Source organism: Accipiter gentilis, chromosome 11 (assembly GCF_929443795.1).
Source record: "Accipiter gentilis chromosome 11, bAccGen1.1, whole genome shotgun sequence".
NCBI classification, from domain to species: Eukaryota; Metazoa; Chordata; class Aves; order Accipitriformes; family Accipitridae; genus Astur; species Astur gentilis.
In genome coordinates this window covers 7,458,441-7,478,229 of record NC_064890.1, presented here as the reverse complement: position 1 = coordinate 7,478,229, position 19,789 = coordinate 7,458,441, and the positions used below count along the sequence as shown (strand labels likewise).

The 19,789-nt window shown below is 43.3% G+C and overlaps 1 protein-coding gene across 1 annotated transcript in view; it reads right to left on the bottom strand.

Annotated features, from left to right (window-relative positions):
* The window catches only part of CAMK1D (calcium/calmodulin dependent protein kinase ID), a 230,183-nt gene that overhangs the window by 120,104 nt on the left and 90,290 nt on the right, over window positions 1–19,789 (bottom strand). Inside the window, exon 2 of the mRNA XM_049814469.1 lies at window positions 12,191–12,322. Within this exon, the coding sequence (XP_049670426.1) occupies window positions 12,191–12,322 (132 nt within the window). The remainder of the gene's footprint in view (window positions 1–12,190; window positions 12,323–19,789) is intronic.

The window sequence follows — 19,789 nt, the reverse complement described above, 5'->3', positions numbered from 1 at the left end:
AGATGCAGACTACGTTCCCCATCCTCTGACAGAAGTGGCCTTTTGGATTCCCTTGTTCCTACAAGGGCTATATTGAGGGAGGAGAGGAGACATGGCCAGTCCCTGGCAGATTCCCCCTCAGCAGGGTGAAAGTCTGGCCTCAGCCGGGGCAGCCGAAATCACCAGTAACACCATAAAACACCCACTGTTCCCACCCATCATCCAGAGACGGCGGAGAGTGTCCCTACGGGAAAGCCAGGATCCTGAGTTACGAGGGCATGGAGATGGAGTAACTACCTTTGGAAGAGTAGAGCTACACACATGGGCTACGGCCCCTTTTTTTGGATACAGCAATTCAGGAGGCACTGGAAACCAGGAAAGGAGGCTGTGCAGCACGTCTGCTATATATAAAGCCCTGAATCCACATTGCATGACTGCACAAGACAAAGTCCTGTAACCCTCATGGGCGACCTCAGCTTAGGCTTTCTTTCCACTTTTACTTTGGGCTGAGATTCTCAAGGGAGCCTCGAAGAGTCATGTAACCAAGTTCAACGACTTTGAATTTTCCTATTGACCAGAATAGCATTAGATCATATTACCCATGTCTATTTGTTAACGACGAGCGCTGGTTTACCCATGCTGATGCCACATGGCTTGGATGCGTGTTTTGTACACCATAAATGGCAAGGACGATGCCTTCAAGACATAAACACTGCGGGACACGCAGCAGCTCCACTCAACGGCAATTTTCTCACGTGGCCAAAAAACACAGAAGGAAAAGTTTCAAACTCCACCAAAGTTTTCAACTTCCCTCCCACCAACCCACTTGTAGTAAACATAAAAGCAGACAGCCAACGCTATTGCAGTAACATAGAAAGGGAAGAAGTGGCATTCCTATATAAATGCCAATAAAAGCTACATCTTTGTGGATCCTGCCATATCCACATATTTATTGTGACTCACATAAGGGAGCATTTAAAAAATAACAAAAAAGCCCTTTCCTCTTTGGTTTCAGTTAGAAATCCCCTATTATCCCTTTTAAGAGCAAAGTTGTGAACAGCCACTTTTTTCTGTGCTAATTACCAAGCTTAGAGCAGACATGGGAGTGACCAGATTGCTTTGCTCTGGAGAGATGCTTCTTGACAAAATGTATTACACCAACTACTGCTGCTGCACGTGGACTCTTCTGCTTTTGGTGGAGGGGGAAAAAAAAGTCTTAAACAGCTGAAAAAAACCCCCCACGCTGATGTGTGTTTTTCAAACAAGTATTTTGGCATGAGTTAACTGTTGCACTCGTTGCCCAGTCCACCGACGTCTGAATCTGTTCCAGTTGCCTGCAGGGAATGGCTGCTTAGCTGAAGCTGTAAAGATATATATGTGTAAGTCCAAAAAGGTCCCAGTTTAATCCCTGGCATGTCAGTCAAGACAAGAGATATCAATCACAAAGGTATGAAGATATTTGAAGCAGGCTGTTATTCTATTTGGTGAGAACCAAACAGATTATATATAGAAATTTTGGACTAATCTCAGAAGGAGTCAGTGCTGGTGTGCAAAAACATATCTGGCACACTTCACTGCTATGCATTTGTCAGTTGTTTTGGATTCAGTATAGAGCTATAATAGATATTAGACTATTTGCTAAAGCTTCCTGCTAATATCCCTTCTCAAAGTTATTGAAGAAACTTTTAAGAAAAAGAAAACTATTCTGCTATTTATATTTTTCAATGCCTTCAAAAAAGAGTGTACTGTCTCTAAGAAAGATTGAATTCACCTATGTCTACTCTCCCCGAAAAAAAAAATAATTAATGGGGAAGTAAAGGAGGCAACAGTATTCCTGTTAATATAATGTTCCATAATTTTAATTTGATAAAATATTTGGCAGAGTAAAATCTAGCTGTCACATATCCTTAGGGAAATGATTTCATTGTCCACTTACTAATACAAATTGTCAATATTAAAACTAAACCACAGGTTTCTGCACTTACAGAGATTTAAGTACTGGGCAATATAGCCAGATGTCTCTGATAGCCAGACACATAGAAACATGGATGCAATCAAGGAAGATATTAGGCTTTACTTTGAAAACTGATTTTATTAATAGGTTTAACGTCCTATAGTTGCAGAAGCACAATCCCCTAGTATGGCCACTTTTAATTCAGAATAAAAACAATCTATTCTGATTAAGCCAATGACTTATGAACATAAGGCAATATTAAAAAAATCAGAATTTCTGATTAAAAAAAAAAATCAATGCTTAATTTTGAACAAAATTGTCATCACCATTTCCTTGGTCAAACTGAGCACTAGGGCAGACCACAGACTAAATGAGCATCTTGTATGTCTGTCTTTGTTAAAAGACAAAGTCCATACTGACAGATTTAACTTTTTTGTTTACTTTTTTTTCTTCAAACTTTCTACTGAACGCAAACAAAGCGTTGTATGAGTAAGCATTATAAGAGTGAATCAATAGGTATTACAGATGACAACTGCAGACTTAGTTGGCCAAATACCAATTAATTTATGCAGCTGTCAGTTCAGGATATATTGGATATATTCCAGACACAGACGTTGCTGTTAGGTTTAAGCTGGCGCAGTTGAAAGTGGGATGGAGTGCAAATATTTTTCCATTTTATTATGGTCAGAGCCAGCCCCCCTCTGGTTCAAGACACCTAGAATCATGACCTTAATGAGACACAAAATGTAATTGTGATTCATCTTCTATAAATGAAAACAGGAGGTAGAAGTTGCCAACGGAGCTGTTTTAAATTCACGCTGGAGTCACACATCACAAAAACTTGCCCACTGATAACGTTACTGGTCTAATGTCATATAACGGAGGCCAAAAATACAGCAACTTGTATTCATAAAGCATTTTAGCATGCAGCTAAGAGCAAACAACTGCTTTGGACAAGGAGTGCTCACGAAAACTGACATTTCAGATAAGATTTCTGTTTCTACCTTCTTGAACTGACATTTTTGGAATACTTGTTTTTCCTCCCTGTACATTCTGATCCACTTAGAAATGTATATTTGATGATTTCCACAGCAAGTCAGATTTGAGCTCGGATGCAGCTGCGTACCTTAAGGATGCTTCCAGCTGGCCAGATGAACCCTACCTTGCATTTGCTTGTTTTCCTTTATGCAGTGCTTCACAAATTATAATTCTAATTCACCACTCAGATACTCCAGTGTTTTATGAGTTAATGCAATGGATATTAATAGCATGAAAGTAAGACAAAGGAATATCCACTGAGGTGTTTGGACTGTGCATGTAAATAACCTACCCGTCAAAGTGTGGTCATCTTGTGGTTAAAAACTAACTGGCTCCCAACAGTGCATCACAACAGCTTAATACAAAACACTTAATTTCTCCAGTTAATATTTCAAGATCAAGTTAGAGAAGACAGGCAAAATACAATACGTTGATATTTTGACAAGGACATCTTCACTTTACTAATGCCATGAGACCTTTAAGCAGCCTTTTATACTTTTTCCAAATGAAGAAAGGACTTTAATGGAAAAAAAACCTTAGTTTTGGACAAAATATTCCAGATTACCTATTACCTTGTTCGTGAGAAAAATGAAAAAACAGAAAAGGAAGTACTTTGCCTAATGAAGCCACCTAGGACTACATCTTCAGCAGCTTTTCGGCACCAACGCATCCTTGAAGGTCTGGGCTGCAAGCACTTGTGAAAATGCCTTCCCTACTACTACTGCACCACCCACAAAACACTGCATCTTCTAAACACTATGTTGGAGCGCACTTTGAAAGAGCCATTGCAACCTGTAACTGCCCACGTCTACTGTGGTTTGGGATAGTCTCACAGCTGCATGTCGTCCCATGCAAAAACTAACCCACTTTAGCTTCTGTGAGCTCCGTAATCCCCAAACAAAGGCATGTGCTTGCAAATTAGGTAACTCTCAGCTTTAAACATGTGGGTGTAACAAAGACAGACCTTATGCATCCAGATATAAAGCTGAGTCACGCATCAAACTGTTAGATCTTATTAAAGAGTCTTTATGCATCTTAACAATTCTTTCATTTTAGGTAACAGACAATGGCGCATATAATCAGATACTTGTACCAATGAAACACAATTGTAACCATCTTCATGAGTACTAAATATTGGAAAATAGAGTATATATTCTTGTTCTTTAGCTAGGAGCTCTGAAAGGACCCCAGCTTTGTTATTCCAGCTATGCACAGGATGGGGTGCACATAAAACACACATCTGGCACAGAAGCAGACTCCAGCCAAGGCTGAAAAACCCATTCTGCTAATTTGAAAGCATCTTAGAGCAACTATTTCAGAAAGCAGCTGTTTCTTCCATAACACATCGAATTATTTTCCAATCTGGAGCTCTGAGCGACGATGTGCTTTCATCCCCTCTGACCTGCGCTCTCCTCCCAGCACGGATATGCCATTTTTTGAGTTGAGTCAGGGTATGGGGTGACCTTGAAGAACAACAGTTACGGAAGGGAGATTTGGGAAACCATTGCTGCCCAGAAGAGAGGACAGCTGCATTGTCGCCCAGTAATTACAGCGAAATGACTTATCACACTATAACCTACTTGAAGGAACACAACTGTCTACATACGCACAGCATGAAGGCAGACGGAAACACAGAAATGCCGCATACCATCACTAAAGCTATTACAGAACACACTGCATGTAAATGAAACTGTATAAGACCAGAGAAGATACAAAGGATTTTGTCTGTGTTTACTTATTTCAGAGGGGATTTTTCTCTCTCATTTAATGTATTTTAGGATTTTTAAGACGCCTTGATCTGCTTCCTTACATCTGCTTACATCTAATCTAGCATGAAACACAATCCAGGCAGTCCTGGCTGCAAAGTCTTCCCCGGCAAAAGTTTCTAGCATCTCAGTGATCAAAAACGGTGTCAGCTTTGTTTCAGGTTTCACGGTTTTTTCACTCGCATGAATTCTTTGCAGCAAAATAATTTGCTTAACAAGAAGTCAACTGCTAGAGCCAAGGCAGAGCTGTCCTGTGCCATACCCACATACACAGGGTCGGAATCACTTTTGCCTGAAACCCGAGAAGGGCAATTCATCTAGTCTGCATCTCCTTGATTCAGGAGATGATCTCATGGTCTAAAGTTGATGTCAGCCTCCAGGCATGCCCAACTGTCCCCCTACCCTGAAGGGTTTTGTAGCTCCTGGCTCCTTCCCATGCCTAACCCGCCTGCGGTAGTGCCCAGCAGTGAGGGTGGCTCCAAGGTCACACCAGGCACCCAGGTCAGCCCAGCAGGTCCATAGGGGCAATGACGAAGTGTATCCATGCGGGATGCCAACAAATATATTCTTGGAAGGGCCCTACTCTTCCTCTGCTGACATCAACGCCATTCATGGTACCACCGAGTATCACCCCCTAACTGGTAGCCATGCGCCCAGGCAACCCGAGTCATCCTCGGGGCTGCGGGACCCCGCTGGGGAGCCAGCTTTTGGGATGCCCTGGATTTTGCAGTTGGCAAGGCTTGGAGCACGGTCGTGCGGGGAGGGCAGAGTCAGCCTTCTGTCACCCCAGTGCAACTGCAATGGCATGAGCAAGCCAGGTTTTAACAAGTAAATCTACATAAAAGCTTTCTCTGAAAGTGATTACTTAATATAACAACCAGCTGTCTCTTCAATTCTTGCTGAGGCAGCCTATTTTCTCACCATTATTTACAGAAGGGGAAAAAAAAAAAAGCAAAGCCGCAAGCCTGTTTTGTCTATAGGATAAGCAAAGCTTCAGAGAAATAATGTTACCTGACAGACAGAGACACTGAGTGCTTTTTTTATTTTTTCCTTTCCTAACCATCCCACTCATTTCTTTACAGGAAAAAGAACTCTTACTGCTGGGGTGTAAAGAGGTAATTAGTCATTAACCCCTTAAACCCCAAGCCCACAGCTTTTTGTACATCAGCTACATGATCTAATTACCATCACTTTTACGTTAGCATTTATCAACACAGGATCAGAGTATCTCCTCTTCAATTCAGCTGTCCCTGTACTCCAGCTGCATGACCTTGCACAGAAAAATAATTACCATAGGAGAGTATAAGTGGGCACCAGCAGAGCCTCCAGACTGGGAAACTGAAGTATGGGAACATCCAGGCCTGCAAGGGCTGGTTTTTTGACCCAGAGACAGCTGTGGCTTGAATAGATGGGTCTGTCCCACAAAGTCACTCAGGAACGTTCATCTGAATTAATTAAATGTCCAAATTTATGTTGGGACACATCAAACTTCTGCATAGCCAATTTTATTCAGAATTAATGTAGCCTTTGATTCCAAGTTAAATTGCAGAGAAGAGTTTAGTAACAGGTAACTAATGGGTTTCAAAACTAAATTTGGATTAATCTTCTTAGAGGCTATCGGGTTAGCCCCCAAGGGATGAGTACTTACGGAGACAAGAATCTGGGACAGAGAGGTTTTAGGGGGAATTTGTCAGTGAGCTACTGAAAAGGAGCAAAAAGGTACCATTTTTTAAATTACCCTTTTAGTCTTCCCATAAATCTTGAGAAGGGGTGATTTTCCACATTTGTTATCAAGGGTATCCTCTTCAATGTCAGGAATGATGCCACCTCCTGGGATGGAGCAAGGGGCCCCTTTGACCATCATCTGATTTACGGGAGAGCAGGAACATGCACACTTTCACCCACTTTAGGAAAACTTTTCATTGCTGTTTTCCGTTTAGTTTTGAGATGGGTACAGCCCTGACCTCCCAGACTTTGCAGAAGGATGCCTCCCCCATCTGTCCCTGCTCCTTATTATAGCAGCAACTCCTGGCTGTAGGTGCAGGCATATAAGGAGCAAGGCAGCCGCCTGGGCATGAATCACTGTCTGAACAACCAGTCGTCCCCTCCGTCTTCCGAGGAAATGGGAATGGAAAGCAGCAGCAGAATTTTAGCTGACCTGCTAGAAACAGTTCGATCACGTTGTTTAACAGGAAAAATGGCTTCAATCTGCAATCAGGCATGGCTCTGATTTGTAATAAGGAATTTAATGGTGCCTCTCCCAGAGGAGTACAGAGGAGGGGGTGAGAGTAGGAGATACCTAAATAGTTTAGAAATTATTTTTAAAATCCCTGTTCAGCAGAAACTAGCTAAAGCAGAGTATGATTTGCTAGCTAAGCAGTATTTGCTTAACAAGACACTTATTTGTGCACATTACTGCTATTAAGTAATCAATATACCTGGGTGCAGGGCTACACACAGTTTATTGTTCCTCCCCTTGCTTTGCTCTGACTCAGCGCTGAATCTGTATGATTGTGCAGGTATTACCCAGGCAGCTAGAAAGTTTCTTGTGATAAATAGTGGTGTAGCCAAGAAAAAAAACAGAAAACAAGTCAGACATATTTTTCTTTCTCTGACTCTTACAAGGTTGGGGTTTTTTCTGTTTAACTAGAACCTCAGACTGGTGTTTTTCTGCAGTCCAAGTCCTCGCACCACCTACTGCCTTCAGGAACCCGTCTGACAGACGACTCATCTTTCAGCATGTTCACACCTGCATAATTACCATAAGTGGAAGAAATTTCCTCTGTTCTACAGCAAACAGTGGAAAGGATTGCATTTACCTTTCTGCTCAAAACCAGAAAACGGTTGCTTTCAGAGCAGGTTATGAAATTCCCTACATCTCAGGTCAGGAAAAGTTTGTGTCACATGAAGGCGACCATGTGCTGTCGTTCTCTACAGCCAGTTAGTTACCAGAGCTGTGACAGTCCTGTCCTAGAGATCCACTTTTCTTCCTCAAACAGATTCTAAACCATAGCATGTTTCTGCAAAAGAAATAAAGTTTAAAGCCTAAAAATTATGCAGATCAGCTTCTCACCTGATTTTGTGATGAGATGAGATGTGCTCGCAGCCCAGAAAGCCAACCGTATCCTGGGCTGCATCAAAAGAATCGTGACCAGCAGGTCGAGGGAGGGGATTCTGCCCCTCTGCTCCCCTCTGGTGAGACCCCCCTGCAGTACGGCGTCCAGCTGTAGGGTCCCCTACATAAGAAGGACATGGACCTGTTGGAGCGGGTCCAGAGGAGGGACATGAAGATGATTCAGAGGGCTGGAGCACCTCTCCTATGAGGACAGGCTGAGAGAGTTGGGGTCGTTCAGTCTGGAGAAGAGAAGGCTCCAGGGAAACCTCATAGCAGCCTTCAAGTACCTAAAGGGGGACTACAGGAAGGATGGGGAAGGACCTTTATCAGGGACTGTAGTGTAGAAGAAGTTCTTCCCTGTGAGGGTGGTGAGGCGCTGGCACAGGTTGCCCAGAGAAGCTGTGGATGCCCCATCCCTGGCAGTGTTCGAGGCCAGGCTGGATGGGGCTTTGAGCAACCTGGTCTGGTGGAAGGTGTCCCTGCCCATGGCAGGGGGGTTGGGACTACATGGTCTTTAAGGTCCCTTCCAACCCAAACCATTCTATGATTCTAAGATTTTGCCCTGTGTCCAGCTACAGGCAGTCAGCACACAATTAGAAGAAACAGCAATCCTTGTGCACCAGTGCATCATCTGGTCACTAATCAAAGCCATTAAGAAAACTCCCCTCCTGATGCAGTACCGAACACAGGTGCCTATCGGAATTTCACCCTGCTCTGAAGCATCCCTTTAGGCCTGAGCTCAGCAAAGTGAGCTCAACCTACTCACCGATTTCACTGGAACAAATAACCCTCTAAAATTAGGCACATGCTTAAACACCTTGTCAGGCTTAGGCTCCTGGATTAACTGCAGACTTAGTCTTTCCCAGCACTGCACTCGACAGCGAGCTCCTTCCCACTCCGTCCCCACCCATCCGAGTTTTCGGGGAATGTTGCCATGGATTTCCACAGGACACAAAAGAGTCCATATTGGAAGAACCCTGTTAAGGTTGCTAGGCGTAAATATTGACTTAACGGCTCTTCCGCCTTTTTTCTTTTTTAAGAACAGATTTGTTGGCCATGGCTGGAAAAATAAAGTGATGGAGTATGCATGATTCACTCTGGCACTCACACAAACATGCAGATCAGTTGGCTGGCAGCTCGCTCCTCTGTTAGCAGAACATCGCTTCTAAAATGTGTCATTTTGTTTTGGCAGCAAGAGCGTCCAAGCCCGCAGACAGAGAGATAAAATCTCCTACCTTCCATGTACTTCACATGGGGACCGCTGACCTTCCCCAACACAGAACATTTGATTAATACTTCCAACAGCTTTTTAGCCGAGACACACAGAAGGACTGACGGGATGCCGCAATAGTTTCATGCTAAAAGCCCAGCCCAGAAACCTCCTTTCTTGCACCCACCCTCTTGGGTCTGCTGACACGATAAAGGACTGCAAAATGAACTGCAGGTAAAACTTTTGATTTGAAAGCGTTTTGAATAAAGGCTGTTGCACAGACAATAAATACTGAGACAGACAATAAATAAATATTGTGACTGAAGGTCACACGGGAAGTCAGCAGCAGAAGTGAGAGGGGACCCAAGGGTTTTGGTCATTGGATTCATGCTCTTATCACCAGGTTCTACTTCCTATAGTACTCCATGCACAGACATTTAATCCTGAATTTAAAAAACGCTATTTAAAATGTGACTTCAACACATGACATCATTCAAACCCTTTTCCATATTGATTCTGCCAGATCCAGATGATTTGGCAGGACTGCCCATGGGACAAACCTCCACCAGGGCAGCCTGAGGGTACAAAGTGTGCGTACCAGTCCTGGACACGGCCAGCACAATCTCTGACTGTCCCTAAAAACCTGCTCACCACACACAGGGGCATGAACAGTTCACGTGAGAGCCGGCAGAGGCTGCAAGGAGTATATTGAGGATTCCCCAGTAGATCCCCATTTGATGTACAACCAGGGGAACTCAAGAAGAGTTGCGTTTCACAGCACTCAGCAGATGTCTGCCAGGAAGCAAATACCTCATCAGGAGGAAGACAAAAATCTACTGATTGAATATAGGAGCAGAAAGTCCCCTGTCAGACAAGAGATCTTTCTCTAAAGGATCACAGAGAGTTTGCTTGCATTTCAGCTAGGCAGAGCGTCCTCTGGGACTTGTATCCCATTGGAATTCAAGCACCCCCCAAAGGCATAATTCAAAACCAGAAAGGGAGACCAGGATCAACACACGTGCGTACTTATATTTGCTTTGCATCCGTCCTCTGTGGCTCTACACCTTCCTCTCGGGGAACAGGGACCAGTTCCTCCTGGCAGGCATCCTCTGGGTGCATCCCCTTCAGAAGTGGCGGTTCAGAACATGGCACGTTAAGGCTGTGGCACCTCACAGCCACGCAGGGCAGCCCAGGGCTCCGGCATCCTACCCACTAATTAGACAACACACAAACTAGCCATCCCCACTCAGTATTAAGCTACCACAAACAAAAGCAAGGACACTGAGATACCTTTGGAGCTTAGCAACAGCTGCTCAGGATCCACTCCACCTATCTCAAATCTCTTTTTACTGACAGCTTTTGAAGCAGAGAATTCATTGAACAGGGAAACAGGTTGATATCCCCTCTCCTCAACTGTAGGCAGATCCAGTTTGTTATTTTCTAAGCGTTTCCTTGGTGGCACATACAAATTCAATACTGTGTCTGCTAGCAAAGATGTCTATTTTCAGAATAGATACAATGACATGCAAAGTTTGTATTGGCAACAGCCAAGTAGAAGACATAAGGAGATAAAAAAGGAAAAATCTCTCTTAAGGTCCTAATGTGCATAGGACAAGAGACCGAGTAGATCTAATTGTATGAAAATAAGGAATTTTCTGCCCACTCACTCTCCTGCCCTTGCAGCTGGAATAGCACAGCCCGGGTGCTGCCTCCTGGTTTCTCAGGAAATTGTTTGCAGGGAACAGAAGCTTTTCACAACACAGAAGCAAGAAATAACCTAAATGATTTCTCTGCTCTAATAGCTTAGGTTCAAGGCTGATGCAAGGCAATCCTTACTGCATGCCAGTATTGCCGCTCTTATACCCACACATGAGTATCAGCAGACAAACCCATATAGACAAAGACCGTTTCAAGCTGCCAGTTGCTGGCCATTATTACCTGGTTATGGAGATGGCAACGGTTGAGCTTTATGACAGGTTCTCAATAACACTACACAGCAAGACAACACGCTGCGTTTATCACTGGCTTTACATTGTACTGACCTGATACGGGTCCAGCAATGGGAAGGCAACTGCAACAAATGCTTGTAGCTGTTCGGAGCCCCACTTATGTCCCTCCACTGAAAAGGATCCCCTCTGCTTACTGAGATGGCCGAGTTTGCCCTTGAACCTGCTCCTTTGGCTTAGGCTGTCTGAGCATTTAGTTTAGAAGCATCTAGTTAGTTTTAAAGATTTAAGATCAGTTTTGTCACACGGTGCCCAGTTGATCAGCCATCAGCTTCTGCATGACCAAGAGCTGCGGCAAGAAGTCCCACTAGGCACAGCAGTGCAGTAGGAATCAGAGTGCCTTAGTCCAATGTAGACTTCTATATAACTGTACTACTTCTAATTCAATGAGAAGGTATTTTTAGAAGTTTAAAACAAGTTACATGGATGAATCCTAAAGTGACCAACCTCTTTCCATTTCCTAGAAAGAAAGTCAAGGGTGACGAGTTCAGATCCAAGCGTCTCTGAATCCCACCTCCAGGGCATAAGATGAGGAAGAGGTTAAGAATCAAGTCTCTAATGACTACACTGAATTCACAGCAGTTGTGAGCTGACTTTTTCTTATCCATGTATACCCTCCATGGTCAAGAAAAAATACACACACCATGGACAACCCTGATAAAATAGAAGTTGCCCTGGAAAATCACTTCCAGAAGTGGCAGAGGTACTTCTCCACGGTACGAGTTACCACCACCTCCTACAACAATTAATAGCATGCCATAGTTTTAGAGCAATTAGTATACAGACTGTTTAAGCACTTGGAAATTATAACCCTGCTCTTGCTCTCCTCAAAGCCAGTGACCCAACTGCTGATGTTATTAGTGGATAAGGTCTTTTTATGTCATCATAGGCTTTACTCCAGCCTAGCTCCTCTTCTTTCCCACTTTGCAGTCATCTGGCTGTATTAACACAAAAGAAAACCATTTCTCAAAACATTTTCAGCATCATTTAAACTCAGTTGATGTTGTCTGTCTGTGATGGGCTGAACAACCTGTCAGTCATGCTTGTCAATCACTGTTCCTGCTCCTTAAATGCAGGAGTCTAACTGAAGTGAAGAAGCAGAAATGAAGGTCTGATACTTACTTTCTCAGGACTGCAATTTCATTCTCTATGCTGCTTTCCTTTCCCTTCAGTGCCTTCTTGGGAATGCACTTGACTGCAAAGAGTTTCCCACTTGCTCTCTCTTCAGCCAAAACAACTTCGGAGAACGCACCCCTGAAAGAAGAAAAGAAAAACCCTGGTTTTAACTGGTGCCTTTTCTTTGGAAGCTGTTAACTGAAACATAACCATTGAATATAGTTCTTCTGGTGCCTTTTGAAAGCTGCTCTTGCTAATCACAGCTATGACATTACGAGCATCTTTCTTTGCCTTTACAAACATATGCAGACATTCACATTCACGCAAAATGTTAAAGGCTTACCAAATGTAACAATTTTAATAAAGAACCATAGTCCAGCAGAAGTATGAGCAAAGCTCAAAAATCAAAAAGTACCATTTCTGCACACCGGGGCACGGACCACATAGTCCAGCTGTGGATTTGATGGACAACGTACTTCTCCCCTTGCCGAGGTTTTTGGAGGTTTAAATCACACAGCAGCACAAAGTCCCTAGGTCTAAGAGCCGCACCAGTACCAAGAGTGCTCCCAGTTCCTCCGTGACCACAAGAGGTCAGGGCCTTCATTTTGGTCCTCCCTGGCAGCCCAGAGCATCTCCTCACCGTGGGCTCAACCCTGACTCAGACAGGGAAGCAGCGTCAGAATTTCTCTATGTACACCGAGTTGTTCCACAACACAAACCGCTGTGTGTATAATCGCTAAAGCCAAAGAATCGGATTAAATCACAAGTCCAAACGTCAGCCTTAACGGCAGCCTCCCTACGGTTACCCCAGAGAGGATTACACAAATAAAGAAACTTCATCACAGCAGCCAGTCGCTAATTGCCAAGAGTGGGCAGTGCCTCTCCTTCATTAGGTTATTCCACAACAGCGTATTATTTCTTGCACTCTCATCACTTCCTCCAAAGCATCTGGACCTTACTGGGGAGAAGCCAGGAAAATGTTACAGTCCATGCTACATAAACTTTTTTTCTGTTCTCACACAGTTTTCTGAGCATTTGAGCAACATTCAGACAGACAACGCTGGTCTGAACAGACCTTTGCTCTGGCATATTGGGGCCACTCTCGTGTTCCAGGGCTCGTTACTGGTTTAGCAGCGAGGTACTGGGCAAGACAGCATTGGCCCGATGAGGAACAGCAAGTCTTTGCTCCTATTCACCAAAACCTCCTCCTGAAGCACCTGCTTTGTCCAACAGACATCAGAGCCAAGGACTTGTCTAACCGGATCACAGCTGGAAGATCCGCCAGCTGAAGGATCATATTTTATTTATAGAAAATAAAAACATGCAGGACACTTTCTTTCATTTTTTTGACCCCATCAGTAGATATTCTGCTCTTCTACATAGCTCTCCGTGAAAAGAGCTCACGAGCAGGCTGAGCAAACCCAACCGTGCTCCAGTCTGCTCTTAAAACATTTTTGACCACAGCTTCATTTGGCTACCACCAACTTTCCCTGACTTTCATTCTGCACAACTGCTGCTTATCTAGATGTTTGGGGATAAACAGAAGCCTTTCCTTTCCTGGCCAGGCTCTTCCTTTTGAAGTCACGCACTTTGATGACACAACCAAGCAGCTGTGACCTCACCAACGGTTCCCGAGTTGCAAAATGACCCAGTGAATCATTAAACCTGTGGATAAGCAGATAAACAAAAGGAAGAGGCTGCTGCTCTGGAAAGAAAGTGCCTGTTTCCCCAGGAATGCTTTTGTAGCCAGCAGTGATAGGGAAATGGCAATGGGAAGTTTAGGAACGGATGAAAAGAGACTTTTGCAAACTGTTACAGCAGATGTTTGACAGCTTGTCTACATGTGGCAGTGACCCTCTGAACCAAGAATGTTTTGTCTCATTTTTCTCAAAAAGGACAGACTCTGACCACATTTACGCCACTCTAAGTACAGGAACGATTCACTGTTTTCCGCTTTGTGTATAATCTCCCATGGCACGTCAGAGCATCACAGGCTGCAACTTAAGAGTCCACACAACTGATCCTAACGGCTTGCGCAATCGAGCCACCCAAAGTGTTTTTAAAGACCTATTCGTTGCTTTCCTATTATCAACAGTCCTAGTCATTCGATTCACCAAATAGGGTTTTCATCCTGAACCTCATGCTTGGGACAGCCAGACCAGAACTGCAATAAAATCCTTTTACTGGAAAGCCCCAAGACCTCTCAGTGCTTATCAGCTTTGGTTGCAGACCAGGGAGCTCAGAAACTCACAGGACTGCTCCCAGCTACATTTCATGAACCCCTTAAGCCCCACCTGCTTAAGCTTTCAACACCGCACTTCATTCCAGCTGTGTCTTGAACAAGCTTTTTGCCTTCAGTTAAATGCTGTTAAAAGCAGCATATTCATACCGGCCATTTACTGATCACATAGGTTTCCCAGTGTTTACGATATTATAAAAACACAGAGAGCTCCCATCTGAAATCCCAATCTGGATTTCATTGCTGTTCTCAGACAGCAAAATAAAGAAAATCCCTTTATTTCGCTCTACACCATAAAGCCAGCTTTGGGAAACACCTCTATTTCAGTTGGCTTCACCATTTTGCTGGATTTCTTTCTCCACTTACCAGGACAGCCATGGGGTTCAACAGTTGGAAACAGCCTCTGTGAATTTAAATGAAATTTTGGGGCGAGCTCCGAGATACTCATAAAACCCAATTCCATATCTCCTTAATGACCTTTCTCATTAAAGCATGAAATAAGCTGAACCTCAGCTAAAGCATTCGCTCACATGTCAACCCTGAGCACTGACAGAGCGCTTTTTTTTTTTTTTTTTTTTTTTTTTTTACACTGAGTTTTATATGAGGCCATGGCATGAAATTGCTGGTGCTGGGAAGAGCCTCTGGGCAACGAGGGGGGAGCACTGGGGTGGATCTGCCGGGAAGGCAGGAGGGAGATGCAAGGCAGCCTACGCTATTCCTGTGCATTATTATATATGCTCCTGTGTTCACAGGGCAAGGGGGCTGGGGAGGAAAGCAACAAGTCAAGGGATAAAAAAAAAAGAGAAGTGCTGGAAGGAAAGAGAAGGGAGGGAGCAGCTGCAGATAGGGATCAAAGAGTTAAACACAGACTGAGAGGAATGAACGGTATAGGGCAAGAAGAAAGAAATGGTAGCAAGGAGCATCAGCAAGGAAAAGGCAGCAAAGACACTCCTGGGGTCTGCTGGAGTCAGGGCAGAATCAGAAATAATAGTGAATAGATGGGCAAGCAATTATCATAATTTCAAACACACAGTTGAATTTATCTACCCTTAACGATCCAGTCCAGCCCCCACTAAACCCCTCTTGAGTCATGCATGAAAAGATAAATACCAGAGAGAAAGTCAGAAAGACAAGGCTGCTCGTTTTCTTGCTAACAGCAATATAACCTACAGCAAATTCTCTGCCCCCTCAAAAAAGTTCTCCAGAACTACCGACTTGGTAGGCTTGCAATTTTTTCCCCAAAATAATTAATGTGGCCTTTAAAATCAAGACATTGATGAAGGAAGAAATTTATCTCTAAGAATTTACTACGATTCTTTACTGAGGGTTAAAAATTAATTGTGCACAAAGTTCTATTAAGATGTTTGGGTTTGGAAAATGTTGCATTTTACACCATCAAAGTGACAGGACTTTTTGTGAAAAGGACATGGCTTCCATTAAGCATCATCAAGCAGTGTTACATGATAAAAAAAGGAAAAAAAAAAAACAATACAGGAGATGTTGAACAACCAGAATGCTACATGTCTGCAGCTCAGACAGGGCTCTGGATTAAAACCCCACCTCTCCTAGGAGGTAGTGCACGATCTCTGTAATGACATGGTGTTCCCGAGACCTCTCATTTGCAACCCATATGCCAGTATCTCTATGGTCATTGCACCAAGCCAGAAAGAGATTCAGAAACTTCTTGGTCAATATAGTATTTTGAATTATGAGGTTTTTTCTGAAATTTCATGCATGGAAAAACACAGTTTCTGCAAAGGACACACAGAAACAAGGATATTTTTTATTCTGTAAAATACTAAGGAAGGTCTTTGTGAAAATATTTGAGCAGGTTTTATTCTCCTCCCCACCCCTGAAAATAAAATCCAAAAAAGTATTTTTAGACTCTGATACAGATTAAAAAAAAAATAGGGAGAAGAGGTTAACTGATTAAAAGTTATGGTTTTAACAGCATCTGCAGTGGCTGGGATGTCCCATTCCCTTCAGCTCGGAAAGAGGTAACTCCAACCTTTCCAACATGCTTGGGGACCCAGCCTTTGCCCCTCTGAAGAGGGGCTTCAAAACCCTTTAGGAGATTTCCTCATCCTGCCTGGAAATTATAGCAAACAAATAAAAAAAGCATCATGGTTTTGAGGAAGTAGGGCAGCAGTGGAAATGGGTAAGCAAGAAACTTCTGTAAAATTAAACCAACTTTAGCTGCTGAAATACGTCTGTTGCAACAACCTATTTTTGAAAGTTTGGACCATGTTATCTTTTACCCTAGAGGACTGACTCTTTTCAAACTTCTAATTAAGGCATGGAATAATTTTATGATCTAGATAATTTTTATATGAATTAAGAACAACGTAAGAGGAAAAAAAAAGAGAGGTTAAATGACTTGGTGAGTGACATTGAGATAATGGCAAATTCTAGAGGGTGGTTGAGATGATCTGACTCCTCACCCCTTTGCACATGTCTGGACCAAGCAGCATCCTATGAGATACCAATCTTTTATAGTTTTAATTCATTTAAATTATTTCTCATCCAGCTATTTTCTTTAATCTAGACTTGAAGATTAGGATTTCAAGGTTAACACTGGAATATGAATGGCATTCGTACCCAAACAGACTGGATTTTCTATTAGAAAACAATAGCTGCAAGGCTAGGCTATCCTGCAGATCAAAGAAAAATAAAGGACAAATAACTTTTTCCTTCATCTGTTTGAACTATGATTTAATAGGAACACTTAATTTGTGAAATACAATGAACAACATACACTGTGACAGCAAATCTGTTCTCATTCATTGAAAAAACTGCTGTCACAAAAATACTGACAAAATGAAGACAAAGAATTGATGGAGGGATAAAAGTTAATTTCTCCATTTGCAGAGACTTCCATGTTGAGCAGTTTTCCGCTGCATTAGCAGGTGCTCTGTCATACTAAATCAACAGACATAGTCAGGAAACAGATTTCACATCTTCGGGCTATGTATAGCTAATGATCTTAATTATGATACAGTTGGCTTTCTGTGTGTACTTTGCCCGAGCCAAACCATGGGGGGAAAAAAAAAGCAAACACTCATCATTTGAAAAATACACCATGTTCACAGTGAAGATCACCCTGAGATGGGAGACTGACTGAATCAAAGCGAGACCAACCAAATCAAAGAAGGTAATTTCTGTAGCATGGTTTTGGCAACCACACACCAATTCTGCTCCTTGACTCCCCAAAGAAAGGTGAGTTTGAACTGCAAAGGCAAGTATGTAAGAAAAAAATCTTCCACAGCTTTTCCCATGGACCTCAAGGAGTTAACTGTGAGATGAGGTAGAGCTCTATGTAGCCAGCACATACCAGGGAGATTCTGGTCCTGCAAAATATTTTTCTACTAAGCCATTTTTCTGCACAAGTCACGTTCTATTTCTTTTTATTAGATTTTCTACTCAGTCATTTCTGTACACACGTGCTCACTCTGCCAAATTCCAGACCCATCCCAACATAAACCCAAACTAAGGCTGGAAATAAAGTTTTTCACTCCAAAGTCATGTCCACGAATGTCCTGAAGTCTGTGTGAAAATGAATTTACAATGAAATTTGCCATAGCTCAGTGACATCTGAATGCAACGTTAACAACGCTAAAGTGCAGAGGGTGTTTTTACCCAGTCACAAGCAAAGGAGAAGGCTTTGGGGACTGTTACATGTGGTACAGAAGTCAAATATCCCTACACATTCCCAAGAGCTGAACAGAAATTTACAGGGAAAGAAACACACCTCCTAATCCGGTTGCAGCCATCTATTCTTTGGAGGACAAATGCTTTTTCTAGCTGTTTTCATTCATCAAACACACAGTCCCAACCCTGCAGCCCCTTCTATGGCAATGCTTCCTCTGCCTGGGCAAGGGCAGAACAACCAGGATTCCTGTAACACCACCAGTATTTTTAGCCTCGCTACTCATTTCACTTCTACTAAGCCACCCAGCCACAACTGAAAATGCTGTTTTCTGCCTTGGGGCCTGGTGAGTGTCCAGTGAACCAGACATGGCCCTGGTTCCCCTCCCCAGGGGTGATCCCGATCCTGACCCACAGTAATGTCCCCCATCCCCACAGAGATGCCTGATCCCCGGGGCTGGGGCTGCTGTTACCCATTACAGATGACGAACGACACTTCCAACTGTGCCAAAACGCTGTCGCTATAGCCTGATGGACACTCAAACAACAACGGCAAGGGGCAAAAATACTCTTTGCTGGGAGTTTCTGTAGCAAGGAGCTCCTATCTGGACCACTGACATGTTTCTCTGTGCCCTGAGCCATTTCCCCCGCCAATACCCTCTCAGCATTTCATCCAAGCAAGAAGGTACATTGAGACCATTGGGGTCTTCCGATGAACAGCCGCTTCCCCACAGTGTGAGAGGAGCCCAGGAGTCACGACGCCCAGGGATGGGCAGCACATCCCCAGCTCCAGACTTCATCTCTCCAGCCACCTTGTTGCTCCCCCTCTAACATAATTTTTGGGAGAGAGGAACCCCATCAATCCACAGATCTCCGCTGGGACTTAGAGCCACAACCGTAACAGAGACACCCGACGATATCATACTGCAGGTAGAGCTTCTTCTTTCCCCACCTTATAAACCAGTTTGGTTTTCTCCCACCATTACAGGGCGACTTGCTGCAATAGAATGAGCAGCACAAAGCTTTCATCTTCTGTAGTCACCAAAAATGTTTGAATTTGTTTGGATTTAACTTCCATTTTTGGGGATACTATTATCTACAATTACAACAACAGCTTAGTGTTTTGACAGTTTTTGTCACCAAAGTCAGCTGCAAGAATTTTAATGCCAATTTGAGGCTTATCATTTCTTCTTTTAGCTACTCAATATTTTATACTCTCAGGAAAAAAAAAAAAAACAAAACCCACACAAACAAAAACCTAGAATTAAGACTGAAAACCCATGTCAGCTACTTAAAGGAAAGCTACTTAGAGGAGAGAGACTTCTATGAAGCCAGAAAACACCAATTTAAAGTTCACATTATCAAGCATGAAATTATGACAATGTAGTCAAGGTGGTTTCCTTCACACCCCTGCCTCTTCTCCTGGACCACCTTCACCAGAACACAACCACCTCTTTAGTGGGCAACAATCATTTTCACCCAAGGAAAAAAAAAAAAAAAAAAAAAAAAATCACTGGAAACCACTTAAACCACTCTGTAGTTGGAATCAGTTCTTCACTCCAGGATGAATTTCAAGTTCACAGCAGGGCATAGCACACACCACCAGCACCCCTTGTCACCGAGAAACTCCCTTCCCTTCCTTCAAACATGATGTTATGAGGCATCTGCAAAGGTGCCGCGTGGCTCCCTTGCGCCCTGAGCGCTTCTCCCTGCCCACCACC